Below are 23,605 nucleotides of genomic sequence, written 5' to 3'. Positions count from 1 at the left end.
TAATTATGTCACTTTTGAATTCATTCCTTGTTGACACCACAATAAACTTTGTTTGAATCATATCCTCTGGAGTGTGTTGTGAAATACATCTGCTCTGTGAGCCACATTATACAGCCTCAGGGGCCGCATGCAGCCTGCAGGCCTTGGGTATGAGAGCCCTGGATTAAGTAAAGAATTTATGTTTTCATGGAAGACAGAGTACTGACTGATTGTTTCCAATTTGAATCTTAATTGCTTTGTTCTAGCTGCTGAGCACCCAGAATATATTCATTGTAAGTGTGGTGAGCCAGTTTCACACTACGTTTTTTAACATGCTTTTGACGGACGTCAAAAAAACGCAAACCGCATATGACTGGATCCTGTTGAACGCATGCAAACGCAAGTGTTATTTTACCGGATCCTTTCACTTGCAGTTTATGGGCGGGCATTGGAGTCATGTGATCGGGAGTAAGTCGAACTCGACCTGACAACCTGGATATGTACACACCGCTGTTGAAGGGAGAGGGGGGAGGGAGAGAGAGAGGAGACAGACAGACAGGAGAGAAGAGAGTGAGAGAGAGACTCTCTGTGATCACGCCAGGCTAGTTTCTGGGCATGCTCAGTAGAGCAAACAAGATCCTTTCTATCAGCATACCACCATTCACATGCGGTCGCGTGCGGTACAGTCAGGATCCGGTGACATGCAGTATTTGGACGCAGGTTGACAAGTAGCATTTTTGAAAAAAGTTAAAATACTGCAAGTCACCGGATCCTGACTGTACCGCACGCAACCACATGTGAATGCATGTTGACAGGAGTCCATTGCAAATGCATTGAAATGAAAACGCATTTGTACTGGATCAGTTTTTGCGTTAAAAAAAACGTTTAGGACACTATGTTTCACGTAGTGTGAAAGTATCCTTACTTTGCATTTTCAAAAGGAAGTTCTAAAATAGCATGTCTACTCAATGTATTATTTTGTTAAAGGAATTTTACTTACAGCATTCATTCCTTGTCCATAGAAAGGCACAACAGCATGGGCTGCATCACCCATTATAACACATTTACTGTCCAAAGAAAATGTTGAACATTTAACAGCTATCAAGGCTTGTGGTGGCAGCAGGAAAAAATCTGTTTTCAAGTTGTCCCTTATGAAAGCAGTGGAAAAAAAATTAAATTAGCTAACATGTAATAATAATAATTGCATCTTTGACTACATACTATATCTGATAACCAGAAACCTGTCATTTCAAAACATATTGTGTGTAAAAACACACACACACACACACACACACACACATTTGTCACGCCGGTGTGGAAAAAAATATGAGAGAGCTGTCAGAAATAGAAATGTTTACTAGTTTAGTTTTATCAAAACAAAATACCCAATGAATGAACAAAAGTGAAATCTAAATCAAATCAATATTTGGGGTGGATTCCCTTTACCTTCAAAATAGAATCACAAAACCAAAGCATCAATTCTACTAGGTACACTCGTTCTGAGCAAGGGGAAAGAACTGAAAGTGATGATTTGTCTCTCATAAATCCCTGATCTCAACATTGAGTCTGTGTAGGATTTCATGAAGAGGCAGACTGATTTGAGCAAGCTTACATCAACAGAAGATGTGGGTGCTAGTTCTCCTGGATGATTGGAACAACCTCCCTGCTGAGTTTTGAGTAATTCTAGAAGTGATGCTTTCCTGTTTTGTTGTTAAAGCGTAATCACTAAAGATGGGCGAATCCGCCAATGTTCAAGTTCAGGTTATTTAAAAATAAAATCCAGTTCAGGAACAGACTTCAACCCTATCATCTGCCTGGATACCGAAATGCATATAAGTCTGTTGGGACCCGAACATTGTGCTGTAAAATGGTGAGAGAAAGGGCGAAGGGGATTAGAGCAAGAGAGTTATACTTAGCCTGGAATCACACTTGTGCGTGTAAAATCGGACTGAGTCTCATGCTAGAAACTTGCATGAGCTCTGTTCAAGTTTAGATCAGTGTGCAATGCAACAGCAATGCAATTCTGTGATTTTTCAATTGATTGTAGTCCATGTGCAATCCATGTGTGATCCGTATGGGATCCGTTTTTATTCTCAGAATCTATGTCATCTGCCATTAAGGTCTGCTACATGGCCGCTGACAGCAGACACAGACAGAGCCATGTAGCAGAGCTGAATGGCCACTGACAGCAGACACAGACACAACCGCACGATCAGAATAAAGTCGGATGAACTTCACCCGACTTCATTGTCATCCCGCGGCTCTGTCTGTGTGTCATGGTCTGATTTTCGGTCACCGGTGAAGGTCTCACTGGTGACCGCAAATCCCCTGAGTGACTGAAGTGATCTCCGCTATCAGCGGTGCCATCACTGAGGTTACCCGCGGCCACAGGTGAAGTTCTCCAGCTGAGATCTGTGGCCACGGGTAACCTGAGTGACGTCATCGCTGATAGCGCGACTCACTTCAGTTGCTGCGGGGAGCTCACAGAGAGCAGTAGTAGTCTGTGACCGCTCTCTGTTAGCTTCTGATGTAGCAAAGCTGGATACGTCACGGGACCTCTGTGGATTACGTCGGACCTGGAGGGGTATTTGTGGGCTTGAATAAAGTGGTGAAAGAGGGAGGTTTTTTTGTCATTTATTTCAAATAAAGGATTTTTTGGATGTGTGTCTTTATTTTCTTTAACTTACCTTCCATATGATTAACCTGTATCTCGGGGAGACGCCTACCATGATTAACCTAGGACTTAGTGGCAGCTATGGGCTGCTGCCATTAACTCCTTATTACCCCGATTGCCACTGCACCAGGGCAATTCGGGATGAGCCGGGTACAGTCCCGGGACTGTCGCATCTGATGGATGCGGCAATTCCGGGCGGCTGCTGGCTGATATTTTTAGGGTAGGGAGCTCCCCATAACGTGGGGCTCCCCATTCTGACAATACCAGCCTCCAGCCGTATGGCTTTACCCTGGCTGGTATGAAAATTGGGGGGGACCACATGCCGTTTGTTTTAAATTATTATTTATTTTATTTACTGCTTGATATAGACCCGCCCACCGGCAGCTGTGATTGGCTGCAGTGAGACAGCTGTCACCCATCGTGGGGGCGTGTCTGACTGCAACCAATCATAGGCGCCGGTGGGCAGGGAAAGCAGTGAATACTAGATGGCCGGCTTTTTCAAAAGAGGTTTGTGACAGCTGTGCAGCGTTGCGCTGGTGATCGGTGAGTATGAGAGAGGGGGGAGAGGGATAGACCGACAGAGAGAGAGAGAGACCGATGACAGGGAGACAGAGAGACCGACAGACAGAGAGAGACCGACTGACAGAGATAGAGACTGACCGACATCGAAAGACCTCACTCATTTCCAGTGTTTTATGCAACATGCGTGAAATGTATTGAGAAAAACGGATGTCACTAGGATGGTGAGTGTGCCGTCCGTATGACATCCTTTTTTTTACACGCACCCATAGACTTGCAATGAAGAGACTCGTGCGAGAAACTCACCAAAACGCAGCATGCTGCGATTTTTATCTCAGTCCGATTTGTACTGAGAAAAAAATAGCAGATGGGAGCTGCATCATTGATTAACATTGGTCCGAGTGCAATGCGAGATTTTCTCACATTGCACTCGTGCGAGTTAATCGCAAGTGTGAAGCCGGCCTTATCGAGTTCTCCACACAGCTGTAACACTACTTCTGGGTCCACTCATTAACCCTCATATATATTCACTGCTTTGCCCACTGTCAGTCCCGGCATCTGTGATTGGTTGAAGTCAGACCACGCCCCCACCCTGTGTGACTGCGTCTGTGATTGGTTGGATTCACACACGCTGTCTGCATCCCTATAGTGGTGTAAAAATAAATAAATTGACAAAGGTTACCCCGTAATTGTAATACTCAGTGCAGATAAAGCAGACAGCTAAAGGCTTCAGCCCCCAGCCGTGCCTGCAGCCCCCAGCCGTGTGCTTATTTTGGTTGAGTAACAAATTAAGAGGGACTCCATGTGGCTTTTTTTTAATTATTTAAGTAAATAGTTTAAAAAACAGCATGCAGTTAAGACGCCCTGGTCTATCAGGTCGTCACAAGGGTGCCGTGCAATTTGCCCTTCTGCATGGTACCCGCTCCTCCTTGGTTACGGGTCCTGTCCATTTGGTATTGCTAAGAACAGATATACACAAATCCTGAGGAACACTCTGCATCACACCCACACACCCACCAAACACCCATTGGGTTGCCTGAGGGGAATAGGGCCGCCAGATGGAGGGACGGTAGAAGGAAGGCCAGAAGTGTCAGGAGTTGTAAAGAGTTGTAGAGGAGAGAAGTGCCAGTGAGCGGTGACAGGAAAGGTCACACTGCGGAGCTGGGCTCCTGTAACAGTCCCAGGTGCCAGACGTTGGTCTGGCCTGGAAGGAGCTGGATCCCCGCTCACAGGGGGTAGTGCCACGGAGGGCAGACCGGCGGCCTTGTGCTACAACCAGGCAGGGGCCAGGGATCAACGGGGTACGCGGACCCTAGGCTGGGAAGTAGCTTTATGCAGGCCAGTAATTCACCCGACGGGAACAGAATCTTCAGGAACCACTCTCCACCTGCTCCAAAATCGGGGTAATAACGCAACCATAGGGATAGGACTTCCCAAAACCATCCAGAAAATCCCACGCGTGAACCCTGAGAGCAAGCTCACCCTGCTAGCTACGCAGGTGAGCGGGACCCGAGTAGTTATAGGTGAAAGGGATCCACCAAGTGTAAACACAGTACCACGGGACAAGGTTTCAGACCAACCAGCAACGCCAAAAGGGCACGGACCCATCGTGTTTGGACTAAGGCTGCAGGACGTATAAGACTTTGGTTTACCTGGTGTCAGTGTCAGCATCTCTGGACTGTGTGAGTAAGTTGTGCCCCTTTGCTCCCAACGGGTCCCCAGCAAGCCAGCACCGAGCCCCGGGACATCTTCCCCTGCCCACGGAGGGGTTAACATCAATTGCTGCCATTCCATTGCTCCCTGGCGCTCCCATCTCCCCTAAACACAGCAGTGGAGGTATCCCAATTTTTACCACGAACCGTGGGTGGCGTCACGAACATTATCCAAATCCACCCTTTCCACCCCCCTTTTATTTTCGAGAGGCCGCGCGACTCCACCTCGGGTCCAGAGACCCCTCGAGCCACTGGGGATAGGGATCCAAGCAGCCCGTCGGCTGTCGCGGGGGTGGCACACAGTCCCCCCCCCCAATTTTGAATTTTGATACCCAGCCATGATAAAGAGGACACCTAGGGGCTGGTATTCTCAGGCTGGGGAGGGCCATGGTTTTTGGGCCCTTCCTAATAACACCAAGAGATGCAGACATCTGGTGCAGATCTGGAGCCCAGGGCTGCTGCAGCAGTCTGGCGCGTTACCTTCAGTGACTCCACGGGACGGTCTGGTCACATGTAAGGAACCTTCTCTTTAGGATTTTCGTGACGCCACTCTCGGTATTGCGGTCAGGGGACCGCCACTGCAGGTTAAGGGGCACCTGGGGTTGTTGGTAGGTGCAGTTAGATGGTGTGGCCCCCCGAGAGTAGGGCTGACCCCAGGGCTCGTTTTGAGTGGGTGGAACCACAAGGCGCAGAATGACTCAAACACAGTCCAAGAAGTCTTTTAACGTGTTTACTCACTGTTTGGTGGTCACTGTGAGATGCCCGGGCGACACTGTGATAACCAGGTGGAACCAGGAATTCCAGAAGGCCGTTATGAGGGTAGCTGTCCATTCGCCCTCCTTGCACTCCTTTTGTTTGGGAGGACCCCTTACATGAAGTATGGTAGGTTTCCTCCAGGGAACAGCACCAGTGAGAGATAAATATAAAACTTAACTTTTAATTATACTTCAATAAAATTATGTGAAATCTAAAAAATACAGTTCAGATTGCCCTATGGGCAGCCAGGGTACCGTATTCAACCCTATATCAGGTAGCCCCTGGGTAATTACCACAAGGGGATAACGATTATGTGTGTAAAGAGTAATGCTAAATCTATTACTCAATGCAGTAACGGTAACAAAAGGGGGAGGGGACAGTGGTCCAACAAATGATATACACAATGTCTATATCAACCCCATATCCATTAACAGCAGAGTATAGCTTATTGCCTTTTTACTGATTAATAAGGCACATCAAACACACAAAGAGAAAATTGGAATGGTCTCACCCGTTTAGATGATCCTCCAAGATTATAGTCAGCATTTTCATACAGGAGGGGTCACGGCAAGGGCTGGATGTCGGGTTTTAAATAAAGCTTACCCTAAGCCCCTTTGACTCCCGTCCTTACAAGGACGGTCCACAGCTGAACCTATGTCCTCATACATAAACAGTCCCACATGCCTCCCGACGCGTTTCGTTACCGAGATGTGACTCCTCAGGGGACCGGGCATACAAGAATTGCGGGCCAGATGTACTGTGGCACCTGCAGAGTCCCACCACCAAATGCTGCAAACCGTTAGCCCCAGAACTGGCAGCTTATGTATATACAAGCAGGGCCCAACGGCCAATCCAAAGCGCCTCCACTTAGGTGCACTTAATAAACATAATTGATCGATTAAAAATGAACTCACCGCCCCTTGCGTTCCCCTAATCGGGTCCCGCTGGATAACACGTGTCATGGCGTCCCTTTCTCCTTCATACACTGCACGCCCGGTGCGTGTATCGCATATCCGGGTTGTGGACATGAAAGTGAGGCTTGTAACGCATCACGTGGTATATTCAGCACCTCGTGATCAAAGACGTAATCCACTATGTCATGCGCAGATGCTGCACTGTAGGGGTGTTAGACATAGAAGGAGGTTTGTGCCCTATCACGTGATGTAAACAACACCACGTGATTCTACACGTGATCGGTCGCGTCAGTGCTAAGTCGCAGAGGACGCTGTGATTTACAGATACCGCCCCCGATTTACCTAATGGGGCTGGTAGGGGGAACAAGACCACCCACTATAGGCCACCCTCCAGAATGCGGCCGTATCACGTGCAGCAAAAAAGCGATCTTAGGTGTCCAATTCCCCTGTATAGCGGGGAGGGGGAGGGGCAAGGAGAAAATCCATTATACTCTACAGATGTATAATGGGGCACCCAGTTCACAAAAACACCACTCCTTACGATAGAAAAAAATCATCCCTAGATCAATCATAGGGGTGATTGTACAAAAACTGACATGTTATACAGACAAATCGCCACCATTTCAATACATAGTATGTGTTTATATTCCTATAGCGTGGATGAAAAATCATATGCCGTATCCATAGATAATAACATGATTGGAATTGCTACTATTATCCCATTATAGCCTAATAAACCTTCAAACGATACCAGATCCCATAGATATACAAGGCTTCAAAATATGGTTAAGTAGATCCCATGTTGACATACGGTATTCCACGGAAGGATATATATTACTAGGATATACTAGCAGTCAAGAAAAGGGGGGGGGGTGTTAAACATGTCAGTCGGGTGGGGGTCATCATTTCGGGGTACCCAAAAGTATGACTTCGTGATGAATGTGTAGGAGGTTGATGTATTTTTTAGATATATATGTTGGTGAAGAAACTTTTTCACCACATTAGTGTTAGTGGCCATAGCCAGACCACACTTTGTCCAGTATAATATTGGGCAGAGAGGCGATTAGCAAGGATTTGAAAGCTCATTACAAAGACAAGGGTGTAAACAAATGTCCTGGAGACAGCAACCCAGGGCAGTTTAGATGTAGCAGCCATATAGTAGTTGTTCATTGAGGCCCCGAGGTGTCACAGTGTCCATCCTGAAAATCCACCTGGTCTCGCGTTGCAAAACCAGGCGGTCCCAGTTTCCTCCCCTGCTGGGTGGCTCGACTTTATCAATGCCGACGAACGAAATCACACTTTTTTTCCCCCAGTGTACATTATTTACATGGCGAGCCAAGGGGGTCTCCCTCCTATGTTCCATGTCACCTAAATGGTCCCCAATACGTCGTCTAAATTCTCTGATAGTTTTCCCGATATATTCCAACCCGCATTCGCAGGTGGCTTTATAGATAATTCCTCGGGAGCGACAATTTATGTAATGACGTATTTCAAATTGCTCATGGGTGACATTAGATTCAAAGTTTTTGGAGGGTTTTACAAATGGACAGGCTACACATCCGCCACATCTATAGCTACCCTTGATGTTGGATTTCAGCCATGTTTGTTGCTGGGGCGCCTGAAAATGGCTATGGACGAGCCTGTCCTGTATGGATCGTCCTTTTTTGTAAGTGACACGTGGATATTCACCGATCTTATCCTCAAGGTCCTTGTCCATTCGTAGAATGGACCAGTGTCTTTCCAGGATGTTCCTTACCTCGTGAGAACCATTAGAGAAGGTCGTGATGAACCTAATCAAACCCTCATCATTTTTTACAGGGGCTGGGACCAAAAGGTCTGCTCTATTCATTTTTTTGATGTCCTTATAGGCTTTCCTTAAAACTCTGTCTGGGTAGCCTCTACTTAAGAACCTTTCCCTGAGGTCATTGGCTTGTTGATGGAAGGAACCCTCATCCGAGCAATTCCTACGCATTCTAAGATACTGCCCCTTGGGTATTCCATTTTTAAGGGGGGTTGGGTGATTACTTTCCCATCTTAGAATGGAGTTAGTAGATGTTGGTTTTCTATATGTACTCGTTTTGAGGGTACCTCCCTCCGTTTTTTTGACCAAGATATCCAAAAAGGGTAAAGTGGTATGGTTAGCCTCATAAGTGAAGCGTAGTCCAATGGGGTTGTCATTCAGAGAAACCACAAAGTTCCTGAGAGCACTTTCCGAGCCACGCCATATTATGAAAACGTCATCAATATAACGTGCCCAGAGTTCTACCCTCCGGATGTCCTCAACCTCGTCCTCGCCGGTGAATACCATGGTCTCCTCCCACCAGCCCAGGAGCAGATTGGCATACGAGGGGGCACAAGGGCTCCCCATCGCAGTGCCCCTGCGCTGGTGGAAGAACCTGCCGTCGAAGACGAAGTAATTTCTGGTTAGGCAAAACTCGAGTGCTCTCAAAATGAAGGCATTGTGCTCAGTGAACTGACAACCCCTAGTGGACAAAAAGTATTCAACCGCCTGCAGACCCTTTTCGTGCGGTATGGAAGAGTACAGCGCCTCCACATCGATACTCGCCAGTATACAGTCATCGTCCAAGCATATCCCCTCAATCTTCCTTAGGAAGTCCGTAGAGTCCCTGGTATAGGACTGTAGAGATGTAACGAAAGGACGCAGGACGATGTCTAGATACTGGCCCAGGTTCTGGCAGATGCTGTTGATACCTGAGACTATCGGTCTACCCTTTATAGGATCCAGTCCTTTATGCACCTTCGGTAATCCATAAAAGGTAGCAACCACCGGATTCTGTGGTAGAAGAAATTCATACTCCCTTTTATTAATGGATTTTGATGCAAGTGCCTGATCCAATAAAGATTTCATCTCCGACAGGAAGGTTTTAGTAGGGTTTTCCCTCAAGATGCCGTAGCCCTCTCTGTCCTCAAGGAGGTCAAGACACATTCTGCGGTATTTTTCGGAATCCATGACCACCACATTGCCGCCCTTGTCGGAGGGCTTGATGACAATGTGGCGGTCCCGCTCCAAGCAACGCAGAGCCCCGATCTCCTCCTCGGTACAGTTAAAAGATGTAAAGGGGTTTCGCTGCTTCAGTTTTTTAAGATCTTCAGTTACTAAATTAACAAAGATGTCAACAGCAGAAACATCACCCTGTGGTGGCGGCATCTTGGTGCTCCTATTTTTGAGCTCGGTGAAGGGGCCTTCCCCTCTATGATTTGGGTTCTCTGCGGCTAATGAGTCAAGTAGCCTGACATCCGGTAACATGTCGGGTGGAATACCCAGCTCCTCGCAGGTTTTTTCATCCTGTCTACAATAATGTTTTCTCCATTTAAGCTTTCGTGCGAACAAGTTAAGGTCCTTGACACACTCAAACAGATCAAGATCAGAGGTGGGCACAAACGAAAGGCCCCGTTCAAGAACGGATTGTTCCAACTCACTGAGGGGTCGGGAGGACAGGTTGAGGACCTGCATACCTATTTTGGAAATTGACCCCTCCCCTCTGTCCGGCTCCTCAGTGAGTATTCGCGATCTAAAAAATGAGGCCCTTGTGTAAACTGGTTTCCTCTGCCTCTATTAGAGAAAGAGCCCTTTCCCCTTCGTCCTTGTCCCCCCCTACTGCCCCTGGTGTCACTTTCGGACGCCTCTGTGTCAGAGGACGAGGGGTCTAAAGGGATCTCAGTTTGTAGTGTCTTATTATTGAGAAAAATGTAGGCTCTATTCTCTCTAAAATCCTGTAGATCGCGAACAAATTGTTTGTGTTTCCTTTCCTTAACGTTGTGCTGGAATCTCTCTATATCGTTTTGCAGTGTCAATTCTTTCTTAGAAAAGTCTGCTTCGCTAGAAAACTTTTTTGCGGAGTCTATCAAGTCTTTAAGGTTCTCGTTCAAGTGTGAGAGTGTATTTTTTTCCTCCTCTAAGAGAAGTCTCATAAATCTATGCGCACTTTCAGTGGCTTCTCTCTCCCACTTTTTGATGAAATCTGGACTTTTAGATCTATTGCCGGGGTTCAGGGTTATTCTAAGACCCCTCGGTACTATGTTCTCTTTCAGGTAATTTTCTAGGGTCTGCACCTCCCACCAAGAGATGACTTGGTCCTTGTACAGTCTGGTCAGATCTTTAAATATTAAACTGTATGTGGGGGTGTATTTCTTTGTTATGGTGACACGCTCAGAAAACACTTCTCTTGCCTCCTCTAACCAGCTATCAGTCTTCAAGCCATCGGTCAAAAAACCTGCCATATTATGTATTTCAAAATTATTCAGCAATTAGAATCACCAGTTGGTGAGTCTATAGGGACAATACTCACAGACTAGATCAAGAAACAGCACCAGTGAGAGATAAATATAAAACTTAACTTTTAATTATACTTCAATAAAATTACGTGAAATCTAAAAAATACAGTTCAGATTGCCCTATGGGCAGCCAGGGTACCGTATTCAACCCTATATCAGGTAGCCCCTGGGTAATTACCACAAGGGGATAACGATTATGTGTGTAAAGAGTAATGCTAAATCTATTACTTAATGCAGTAACGGTAACAAAAGGGGGAGGGGACAGTGGTCCAACAAATGATATACACAATGTCTATATCAACCCCATATCCATTAACAGCAGAGTATAGCTTATTGCCTTTTTACTGATTAATAAGGCACATCAAACACACAAAGAGAAAATTGGAATGGTCTCACCCGTTTAGATGATCCTCCAAGATTATAGTCAGCATTTTCATACAGGAGGGGTCACGGCAAGGGCTGGATGTCGGGTTTTAAATAAAGCTTACCCTAAGCCCCTTTGACTCCCGTCCTTACAAGGACGGTCCACAGCTGAACCTATGTCCTCATACATAAACAGTCCCACATGCCTCCCGACGCGTTTCGTCACCGAGATGTGACTCCTCAGGGGACCGGGCATACAAGAATTGCGGGCCAGATGTACTGTGGCACCTGCAGAGTCCCACCACCAAATGCTGCAAACCGTTAGCCCCAGAACTGGCAGCTTATGTATATACAAGCAGGGCCCAACGGCCAATCCAAAGCGCCTCCACTTAGGTGCACTTAATAAACATAATTGATCGATTAAAAATGAACTCACCGCCCCTTGCGTTCCCCTAATCGGGTCCCGCTGGATAACACGTGTCATGGCGTCCCTTTCTCCTTCATACACTGCACGCCCGGTGCGTGTATCGCATATCCGGGTTGTGGACATGAAAGTGAGGCTTGTAACGCATCACGTGGTATATTCAGCACCTCGTGATCAAAGACGTAATCCACTATGTCATGCGCAGATGCTGCACTGTAGGGGTGTTAGACATAGAAGGAGGTTTGTGCCCTATCACGTGATGTAAACAACACCACGTGATTCTACACGTGATCGGTCGCGTCAGTGCTAAGTCGCAGAGGACGCTGTGATTTACAGATACCGCCCCCGATTTACCTAATGGGGCTGGTAGGGGGAACAAGACCACCCACTATAGGCCACCCTCCAGAATGCGGCCGTATCACGTGCAGCAAAAAAGCGATCTTAGGTGTCCAATTCCCCTGTATAGCGGGGAGGGGGAGGGGCAAGGAGAAAATCCATTATACTCTACAGATGTATAATGGGGCACCCGGTTCACAAAAACACCACTCCTTACGATAGAAAAAAATCATCCCTATCATCCCTATCGTAAGGAGTGGTGTTTTTGTGAACTGGGTGCCCCATTATACATCTGTAGAGTATAATGGATTTTCTCCTTGCCCCTCCCCCTCCCCGCTATACAGGGGAATTGGACACCTAAGATCGCTTTTTTGCTGCACGTGATACGGCCGCATTCTGGAGGGTGGCCTATAGTGGGTGGTCTTGTTCCCCCTACCAGCCCCATTAGGTAAATCGGGGGCGGTATCTGTAAATCACAGCGTCCTCTGCGACTTAGCACTGACGCGACCGATCACGTGTAGAATCACGTGGTGTTGTTTACATCACGTGATAGGGCACAAACCTCCTTCTATGTCTAACACCCCTACAGTGCAGCATCTGCGCATGACATAGTGGATTACGTCTTTGATCACGAGGTGCTGAATATACCACGTGATGCGTTACAAGCCTCACTTTCATGTCCACAACCCGGATATGCGATACACGCACCGGGCGTGCAGTGTATGAAGGAGAAAGGGACGCCATGACACGTGTTATCCAGCGGGACCCGATTAGGGGAACGCAAGGGGCGGTGAGTTCATTTTTAATCGATCAATTATGTTTATTAAGTGCACCTAAGTGGAGGCGCTTTGGATTGGCCGTTGGGCCCTGCTTGTATATACATAAGCTGCCAGTTCTGGGGCTAACGGTTTGCAGCATTTGGTGGTGGGACTCTGCAGGTGCCACAGTACATCTGGCCCGCAATTCTTGTATGCCCGGTCCCCTGAGGAGTCACATCTCGGTGACGAAACGCGTCGGGAGGCATGTGGGACTGTTTATGTATGAGGACATAGGTTCAGCTGTGGACCGTCCTTGTAAGGACGGGAGTCAAAGGGGCTTAGGGTAAGCTTTATTTAAAACCCGACATCCAGCCCTTGCCGTGACCCCTCCTATATGAAAATGCTGACTATAATCTTGGAGGATCATCTAAACGGGTGAGACCATTCCAATTTTCTCTTTGTGTGTTTGATGTGCCTTATTAATCAGTAAAAAGGCAATAAGCTATACTCTGCTGTTAATGGATATGGTGTTGATATAGACATTGTGTATATCATTTGTTGGACCACTGTCCCCTCCCCCTTTTGTTACCGTTACTGCATTGAGTAATAGATTTAGCATTACTCTTTACACACATAATCGTTATCCCCTTGTGGTAATTACCCAGGGGCTACCTGATATAGGGTTGAATACGGTACCCTGGCTGCCCATAGGGCAATCTGAACTGTATTTTTTAGATTTCACATAATTTTATTGAAGTATAATTAAAAGTTAAGTTTTATATTTATCTCTCACTGGTGCTGTTTCTTGATCTAGTCTGTGAGTATTGTCCCTATAGACTCACCAACTGGTGATTCTAATTGCTGAATAATTTTGAAATACATAATATGGCAGGTTTTTTGACCGATGGCTTGAAGACTGATAGCTGGTTAGAGGAGGCAAGAGAAGTGTTTTCTGAGCGTGTCACCATAACAAAGAAATACACCCCCACATACAGTTTAATATTTAAAGATCTGACCAGACTGTACAAGGACCAAGTCATCTCTTGGTGGGAGGTGCAGACCCTAGAAAATTACCTGAAAGAGAACATAGTACCGAGGGGTCTTAGAATAACCCTGAACCCCGGCAATAGATCTAAAAGTCCAGATTTCATCAAAAAGTGGGAGAGAGAAGCCACTGAAAGTGCGCATAGATTTATGAGACTTCTCTTAGAGGAGGAAAAAAATACACTCTCACACTTGAACGAGAACCTTAAAGACTTGATAGACTCCGCAAAAAAGTTTTCTAGCGAAGCAGACTTTTCTAAGAAAGAATTGACACTGCAAAACGATATAGAGAGATTCCAGCACAACGTTAAGGAAAGGAAACACAAACAATTTGTTCGCGATCTACAGGATTTTAGAGAGAATAGAGCCTACATTTTTCTCAATAATAAGACACTACAAACTGAGATCCCTTTAGACCCCTCGTCCTCTGACACAGAGGCGTCCGAAAGTGACACCAGGGGCAGTAGGGGGGGACAAGGACGAAGGGGAAAGGGCTCTTTCTCTAATAGAGGCAGAGGAAACCAGTTTACACAAGGGCCTCATTTTTTAGATCGCGAATACTCACTGAGGAGCCGGACAGAGGGGAGGGGTCAATTTCCAAAATAGGTATGCAGGTCCTCAACCTGTCCTCCCGACCCCTCAGTGAGTTGGAACAATCCGTTCTTGAACGGGGCCTTTCGTTTGTGCCCACCTCTGATCTTGATCTGTTTGAGTGTGTCAAGGACCTTAACTTGTTCGCACGAAAGCTTAAATGGAGAAAACATTATTGTAGACAGGATGAAAAAACCTGCGAGGAGCTGGGTATTCCACCCGACATGTTACCGGATGTCAGGCTACTTGACTCATTAGCCGCAGAGAACCCAAATCATAGAGGGGAAGGCCCCTTCACCGAGCTCAAAAATAGGAGCACCAAGATGCCGCCACCACAGGGTGATGTTTCTGCTGTTGACATCTTTGTTAATTTAGTAACTGAAGATCTTAAAAAACTGAAGCAGCGAAACCCCTTTACATCTTTTAACTGTACCGAGGAGGAGATCGGGGCTCTGCGTTGCTTGGAGCGGGACCGCCACATTGTCATCAAGCCCTCCGACAAGGGCGGCAATGTGGTGGTCATGGATTCCGATAAATACCGCAGAATGTGTCTTGACCTCCTTGAGGACAGAGAGGGCTACGGCATCTTGAGGGAAAACCCTACTAAAACCTTCCTGACGGAGATGAAATCTTTATTGGATCAGGCACTTGCATCAAAATCCATTAATAAAAGGGAGTATGAATTTCTTCTACCACAGAATCCGGTGGTTGCTACCTTTTATGGATTACCGAAGGTGCATAAAGGACTGGATCCTATAAAGGGTAGACCGATAGTCTCAGGTATCAACAGCATCTGCCAGAACCTGGGCCAGTATCTAGACATCGTCCTGCGTCCTTTCGTTACATCTCTACAGTCCTATACCAGGGACTCTACGGACTTCCTAAGGAAGATTGAGGGGATATGCTTGGACGATGACTGTATACTGGCGAGTATCGATGTGGAGGCGCTGTACTCTTCCATACCGCACGAAAAGGGTCTGCAGGCGGTTGAATACTTTTTGTCCACTAGGGGTTGTCAGTTCACTGAGCACAATGCCTTCATTTTGAGAGCACTCGAGTTTTGCCTAACCAGAAATTACTTCGTCTTCGACGGCAGGTTCTTCCACCAGCGCAGGGGCACTGCGATGGGGAGCCCTTGTGCCCCCTCGTATGCCAATCTGCTCCTGGGCTGGTGGGAGGAGACCATGGTATTCACCGGCGAGGACGAGGTTGAGGACATCCGGAGGGTAGAACTCTGGGCACGTTATATTGATGACGTTTTCATAATATGGCGTGGCTCGGAAAGTGCTCTCAGGAACTTTGTGGTTTCTCTGAATGACAACCCCATTGGACTACGCTTCACTTATGAGGCTAACCATACCACTTTACCCTTTTTGGATATCTTGGTCAAAAAAACGGAGGGAGGTACCCTCAAAACGAGTACATATAGAAAACCAACATCTACTAACTCCATTCTAAGATGGGAAAGTAATCACCCAACCCCCCTTAAAAATGGAATACCCAAGGGGCAGTATCTTAGAATGCGTAGGAATTGCTCGGATGAGGGTTCCTTCCATCAACAAGCCAATGACCTCAGGGAAAGGTTCTTAAGTAGAGGCTACCCAGACAGAGTTTTAAGGAAAGCTTATAATGACATCAAAAAAATGAATAGAGCAGACCTTTTGGTCCCAGCCCCTGTAAAAAATGATGAGGGTTTGATTAGGTTCATCACGACCTTCTCTAATGGTTCTCACGAGGTAAGGAACATCCTGGAAAGACACTGGTCCATTCTACGAATGGACAAGGACCTTGAGGATAAGATCGGTGAATATCCACGTGTCACTTACAAAAAAGGACGATCCATACAGGACAGGCTCGTCCATAGCCATTTTCAGGCGCCCCAGCAACAAACATGGCTGAAATCCAACATCAAGGGTAGCTATAGATGTGGCGGATGTGTAGCCTGTCCATTTGTAAAACCCTCCAAAAACTTTGAATCTAATGTCACCCATGAGCAATTTGAAATACGTCATTACATAAATTGTCGCTCCCGAGGAATTATCTATAAAGCCACCTGCGAATGCGGGTTGGAATATATCGGGAAAACTATCAGAGAATTTAGACGACGTATTGGGGACCATTTAGGTGACATGGAACATAGGAGGGAGACCCCCTTGGCTCGCCATGTAAATAATGTACACGGGGGGAAAAAAAGTGTGATTTCGTTCGTCGGCATTGATAAAGTCGAGCCACCCAGCAGGGGAGGAAACTGGGACCGCCTGGTTTTGCAACGCGAGACCAGGTGGATTTTCAGGATGGACACTGTGACACCTCGGGGCCTCAATGAACAACTACTATATGGCTGCTACATCTAAACTGCCCTGGGTTGCTGTCTCCAGGACATTTGTTTACACCCTTGTCTTTGTAATGAGCTTTCAAATCCTTGCTAATCGCCTCTCTACCCAATATTATACTGGACAAAGTGTGGTCTGGCTATGGCCACTAACACTAATGTGGTGAAAAAGTTTCTTCACCAACATATATATCTAAAAAATACATCAACCTCCTACACATTCATCACGAAGTCATACTTTTGGGTACCCCGAAATGATGACCCCCACCCGACTGACATGTTTAACACCCCCCCCCCTTTTCTTGACTGCTAGTATATCCTAGTAATATATATCCTTCCGTGGAATACCGTATGTCAACATGGGATCTACTTAACCATATTTTGAAGCCTTGTATATCTATGGGATCTGGTATCGTTTGAAGGTTTATTAGGCTATAATGGGATAATAGTAGCAATTCCAATCATGTTATTATCTATGGATACGGCATATGATTTTTCATCCACGCTATAGGAATATAAACACATACTATGTATTGAAATGGTGGCGATTTGTCTGTATAACATGTCAGTTTTTGTACAATCACCCCTATGATTGATCTAGGGATGATTTTTTTCTATCGTAAGGAGTGGTGTTTTTGTGAACTGGGTGCCCCATTATACATCTGTAGAGTATAATGGATTTTCTCCTTGCCCCTCCCCCTCCCCGCTATACAGGGGAATTGGACACCTAAGATCGCTTTTTTGCTGCACGTGATACGGCCGCATTCTGGAGGGTGGCCTATAGTGGGTGGTCTTGTTCCCCCTACCAGCCCCATTAGGTAAATCGGGGGCGGTATCTGTAAATCACAGCGTCCTCTGCGACTTAGCACTGACGCGACCGATCACGTGTAGAATCACGTGGTGTTGTTTACATCACGTGATAGGGCACAAACCTCCTTCTATGTCTAACACCCCTACAGTGCAGCATCTGCGCATGACATAGTGGATTACGTCTTTGATCACGAGGTGCTGAATATACCACGTGATGCGTTACAAGCCTCACTTTCATGTCCACAACCCGGATATGCGATACACGCACCGGGCGTGCAGTGTATGAAGGAGAAAGGGACGCCATGACACGTGTTATCCAGCGGGACCCGATTAGGGGAACGCAAGGGGCGGTGAGTTCATTTTTAATCGATCAATTATGTTTATTAAGTGCACCTAAGTGGAGGCGCTTTGGATTGGCCGTTGGGCCCTGCTTGTATATACATAAGCTGCCAGTTCTGGGGCTAACGGTTTGCAGCATTTGGTGGTGGGACTCTGCAGGTGCCACAGTACATCTGGCCCGCAATTCTTGTATGCCCGGTCCCCTGAGGAGTCACATCTCGGTGACGAAACGCGTCGGGAGGCATGTGGGACTGTTTATGTATGAGGACATAGGTTCAGCTGTGGACCGTCCTTGTAAGGACGGGAGTCAAAGGGGCTTAGGGTAAGCTTTATTTAAAACCCGACATCCAGCCCTTGCCGTGACCCCTCCTGTATGAAAATGCTGACTATAATCTTGGAGGATCATCTAAACGGGTGAGACCATTCCAATTTTCTCTTTGTGTGTTTGATGTGCCTTATTAATCAGTAAAAAGGCAATAAGCTATACTCTGCTGTTAATGGATATGGGGTTGATATAGACATTGTGTATATCATTTGTTGGACCACTGTCCCCTCCCCCTTTTGTTACCGTTACTGCATTGAGTAATAGATTTAGCATTACTCTTTACACACATAATCGTTATCCCCTTGTGGTAATTACCCAGGGGCTACCTGATATAGGGTTGAATACGGTACCCTGGCTGCCCATAGGGCAATCTGAACTGTATTTTTTAGATTTCACGTAATTTTATTGAAGTATAATTAAAAGTTAAGTTTTATATTTATCTCTCACTGGTGCTGTTTCTTGATCTAGTCTGTGAGTATTGTCCCTATAGACTCACCAACTGGTGATTCTAATTGCTGAATAAGGTTTCCTCCAGGGAAGCTGTTTCTGACCCCACTCCCCTCTCTGGCCCGTCTGCCGGCAGCGTAGACCTTGGTTGGATGGCTTCTGGCCCTATCCCCTTGTGGGCCTCCTGGCTGCTGCTTGGGCTCGGACTCTGTGTTGTGGTGGTGAGGGTGTGAAGTACCCCCACCTGAAGGTTGAGCAGCTCTGGATGATTAGCTGTCTGCTCTGGGGACCTGTCTCCCCTTGCGTGCTGGAATACCAGTGATCTCCTTACTCGGCCACCTCTCTCTAGGTGTCTTTCAAAATATAGGTCAGGTAAAGAGAAAACCGGTTTAAATGCCGCGCTAAAAACCACTGATGTTGTAGATGAAAAAGATTTCCTTTATTTCAATGAAATAAAGGAAATCTTTTTCATCTACAACATCAGTGGTTTTTAGCGCGGCATTTAAACCGGTTTTCTCTTTACCTGACCTATATTTTATATACTGCATTCCGGGGCCGCTGCTAAACCACAAAAAGGCACTCACATGCAATCATAAGGAGTTGTGACTTTCACAACCCTACCAGGTGAGTGTACCTCTTTCTGTCTCTCTACCCTCATACCGGGTAAGACCCTATTGCGCTTTTTCCCCCTACAGCTCTATAGGTGTCTTTCAGGCTGACCCACAGGTACCTGTTCTCCCCCATTTTCAGCTACTACACTTCGCAGGGCCTGGCTAGCATGCGAGACCCTCTGCTCCCTTCCACACTCCTGAACCCTCTGCTTCAGACTCTTTGCTCCTCCATCTCTTTCTGTCTGCTCTGCTTCCTAGCAACCAACCTCTGAACACACTCCTTGCTGGGAATTGAAAGTTAACCCCTTCTGGCTACCCAAGGGTCCCTTCTAATGGTGTGGGAGACCTGGTCACTATGTGTTTGTGTGTGCACCTCATCCTGGCCTTTGGAAATTACCTGGAAGCACTGCCCCAGCATGGGTGTAATACTCTGTGGTGCCTGACCAGGTCAGGGGCGCCACACAGACATTTCAGCACCAAATATACATCTCCTGACAGAAAACCGCACTGAAAGGGCTCATGCGCATGTAACTGCGGAATATTCTGCAGCAATTTGACAGCACATGTGCGCTTCCAATCACTGCCGAAACACTGCATAATGGATGCAGATTTTTTTGTAGAAAAAAGTCGATTTCATGCGCTATGGCTGCTGCCCCACCATAGACAGAGTGGGAGCTGCATCCATAGCGCACGGAATAATTGACATGCTCATTTTATGAACACACGGATTTGGATCAAAATTTTAGCACCCAAATCGCTGCGTTCATAAAAGCATCGTGCGCACGTATCATTCACAATCTTCATAGATTGTGCAGGGGACACAGGACGCAAGCATTTACGCTGCAGTGTAATACGCAGCGTAAATGCATACAATTACGCAACGTGCACGCAAGCCTAAACAGAGGAAAATCGTTTTTGAGCATTTTTTTTTACCAGGAGATGCACATTTGGTGCTGAAATTTATACAACAAATTCCTGCACCAAATTCGCATCTTCTGGCAAAAAACGCATGAATTTTGTCAAAACCGCATTGCATTTTTTTTTTTGCAAGAACATGCAGATTTGATGCAGGAATTTGGTGTATAAACTTCAACACTAAATCTGCATCTCCTGGCAAAATATTGCATCCAAACTGCATCACATGTTGATGCATTTTTTTTTTTTTTTGCCAGGAGATGCAGTAGTGGTGCAGGAATGTGGTGTATAAATTTCAGCACCATATCTGCATCACTTGGCAAAAAAATGGGGTTTTCTGCAAGGAGAAGCAAGTCTCATTGAACTAAATGAATTCATCTGAGGTAAGGCTGTACCGCCCTGGTGTTAGTCGGGCTGCTCGGATCCGGGATCGTGGCTCGAGGGGGTCGTCCAGACCCAGCTTAGTGGACCCTTTGATCCGTAAAAGGGATATTTACAGGGAAGAAGTTCGTGGCACCACCTGTGGATTACGGTAATGGGAGTACTGCTGCTGCTGTAAGGAGTACCGGGGCAGATGGAGTTAAACAGCCTGATGTTAGTCCCTCCACAGGTAGGGAAGGCCCTGGGCCCAGGGGAATGTTGGTTATTAGGGAGGACAGGATGCAGGGATTAGGGTACTCACTGCGGTAGTCGTGGTGCTGGATGAGGTTTATAAAGTAGACACACACACTGCAGGTAAACCACTGTCACTGTGGGGAGCCCGTCCAGGTATCCGCTCCCACCGGTGTCACTTGGTAATCTGGAGCCTGCCTCCGTGCACAATTTGGTTATCTGTTTGTGGCCTTTTGGCTTGAAGCTGTTTAGGGCCCCACTCACTATGTGTAGTGTAGCTATGCTCTTGATGGCTGGTACTTGGGACTTAAGTGGGCTGCTTTTGGCTGGAAAACCCTGTCTCTCGCGTTGTGCTGATGCCTTCAATCTCTAAGCTCTGTGTGAAGGTCCCTGAAGGCCCCCTTCCTCTGCAGGTTAATTGCCAGGACGTTGAATCAGCTCCTGACCTAGGGTCCTGTACCCTGTCGTGCTCAGTACCGGTCAGTTCTTTTGGGTTTCTGGTGCCGACAGTCTTCCTAGACTATGTCCGTCGCACCCTTTTCCAATGTCACTGCTACCGGTCCCCGACTCCTCTGGTCCCGGACCACCATCTGCGACCCAACCTCGGTCTAGCTCCCCGGGAGCTACCACTCCAGCTCCTCACTCTTTGAGGGCTTTCACTAAACTACTCTTCCTCCCTTTCACCAGTCTGCCCGACCCCTAGGTGGATGGCCCTGCTCCAGCTAGACCAACCCACTGGTGTGTCTGACAGGTATGATGTGAGGTGTGGTTGGGATTTGTGGTGCTGATGGTAGTGACACCGATTGTTGGGAACATGGAATCATGGGGGGTAGGCCCTACACCCTGGGGAAAGGATGCAGTTCCCTGTAGCACCCTGATATATATATTCAGGTGCGCTACAAGATCACTGAGTTCAATGAGACCAGTTTACTTGCAGTCACATGCTAAGTTCCATGGGAACCTCCAGCTATGACCACAGATAAACTGAGTGATATTACTGCTCACAGTTGAGGCTCAATCAGTCTCTGCCTGAAGCCACAATGGACGGTCATGTTTTGTAATGTGCTCGCGTGCTGTGACATCAGTATGTAGCAGAGCTGGGATCATCATGGAACCTCATGTGGATTATGTCGGAACTGGGTTTTTGCGGTTTATAAATTGGAGAAAGAAGGTGTTTTTTTTGTATTTAGTTTTAAATGAAGGATTTTTTCGGTGTTTGTTTTTTCTTTTAGCTTACAGTATTAGTTAATGGGAGGGTCTCAAAAACGCCTCCATTACTAATTTAGGGCTTAGTGGTAAAGATGAGCAAACCTCCCATGGTTTGGTTTGGTTTCTGTTCATGGAATTTACCTGTATTCGCCAAATAGTTCAACTAACAGTTAGACGAACATATTTGACCATAATTGAATTCAATGGGAAGCAAAACTTATGTGTTAGTAAGGGCTAGGGGGTCTAGTGTTAGTAAGGGCTAGTGGCACTGGTGTAAGTAATGGCTATGGGGGCTGCATAAGAAAAAAAAAAGGAATATAGCAGGACTGTTATACTTACTGACCTTCCCCATGGCTATAACACTACTTCCAGGTCCAATTACTAGCTCTCATACATATTGACTGGTTCTCCCACCCACCAGCAGTCCCACACTTCTGTGATTGGCTGTAGTCAGATCGCGCCCCCCTGTGTGACAGCGTCTGTGATTGCTTGGTATCACAAATTACACACACTGTGTGCATCCACGTAGTGATGTAAAAATAAATAATTAAAAAAATGGTACAGGGCCCCCCCTATATTGGCACCCAAAGCAGATAAAGCAGATGGTTTCAGGCTGCTGCCCCCAGCTGTGCATGTTATCTTGGATGTGTATCAAAATGAGAGGGACCCCATGCGGCTTTTTTAAAAAAAATATTTAAATAAATCATTTTAAAAAAATGATGTTGTCCCCCCCTAATTTTGATACCCAGCCATGATAAAACTGACAGCTGGGGGTGAGTATTCTCAGACTGGGAAGGCACATGGTTGAGTCCAAGTGCTGTCCTGCCCTCCATCACCCGGCGGAGATGTCAGTTCTCTCACCTGCCTGGTCATTCCGCAATGGCTGCCCCATCCCCAGTTCATGCTGCTATCTCCCAGAACCTGTGAACACCTCACAGGCTGCCTGGTACTGCCCGAAGGGTGCACATGTGGCCATACCCATACTTTTATTGAAGGGCCAGTTCAACCTGACCCAGAAATGCCTCTCAGGTCAGCTGAGAGGTTTCAGGTATTTAAGGCACCTTCCCCTTTAAGGGAGGTGAATGGGCAATGAGTTCCCAATGCTGCTAGTTCTCAGGTCCCATTGTACTGCTCCTATCATTGTGCTGAGTGCTGCTGTTGAAATCTATTTATATTTCAGCCCTCTGCCAGTTTGAGGACCTGTTGCTGCCACTAGCATCCACACCGGGCGCCTACCACGATACCCACCACTGTTAGCATCCACACCGGTTGCTGCTCCATCCACCCCTCCCAGATGGATTCACGACGCCGTGTGCTGTTGCTTTCATTACTACTAGAGACTATATTGTGGCACCAGCTGCTGGGGTACTGCAGATCCCCTGACTTACCAGTGTGTGTACCTGCTGCCACCTTCGGTGACAGTAGTGAAGACTTGGCAGCCGGACCAGTTCGCTCTCCCAGGCAAGTGAACAGTACCTTTGGTTCAGTTGATCCACTAATACTGTGCTCGCCTCGTGAGGATAACGGCCCCCAGCCTAAAAATAGCAGCCTGCAGCCACTCAGAATTGTTGCATCCATATGATGCCCTGATCCAGTGGGAATTTGGGTAATATAAGGGGTTAATGATATATGTGATTTG

General features: G+C 46.8%; 1 protein-coding gene across 2 annotated transcripts in view; it reads right to left on the bottom strand.

Annotated features, from left to right (window-relative positions):
* KMO (kynurenine 3-monooxygenase) overlaps positions 1 to 23,605 on the bottom strand; it is a 1,795,071-nt gene that overhangs the window by 459,670 nt on the left and 1,311,796 nt on the right. For both annotated transcript variants that reach the window (XM_075338209.1, XM_075338210.1), the window contains one exon: positions 980 to 1,127. In XM_075338209.1, the coding sequence (XP_075194324.1) occupies positions 980 to 1,127 (148 nt within the window). The remainder of the gene's footprint in view (positions 1 to 979; positions 1,128 to 23,605) is intronic.

Source organism: Anomaloglossus baeobatrachus, chromosome 3, assembly GCF_048569485.1.
Source record: "Anomaloglossus baeobatrachus isolate aAnoBae1 chromosome 3, aAnoBae1.hap1, whole genome shotgun sequence".
NCBI lineage: Eukaryota > Metazoa > Chordata > Amphibia > Anura > Aromobatidae > Anomaloglossus > Anomaloglossus baeobatrachus.
Note: the sequence above shows the minus strand (reverse complement) of the source record. Positions and strands in the feature narration are given on the sequence as shown.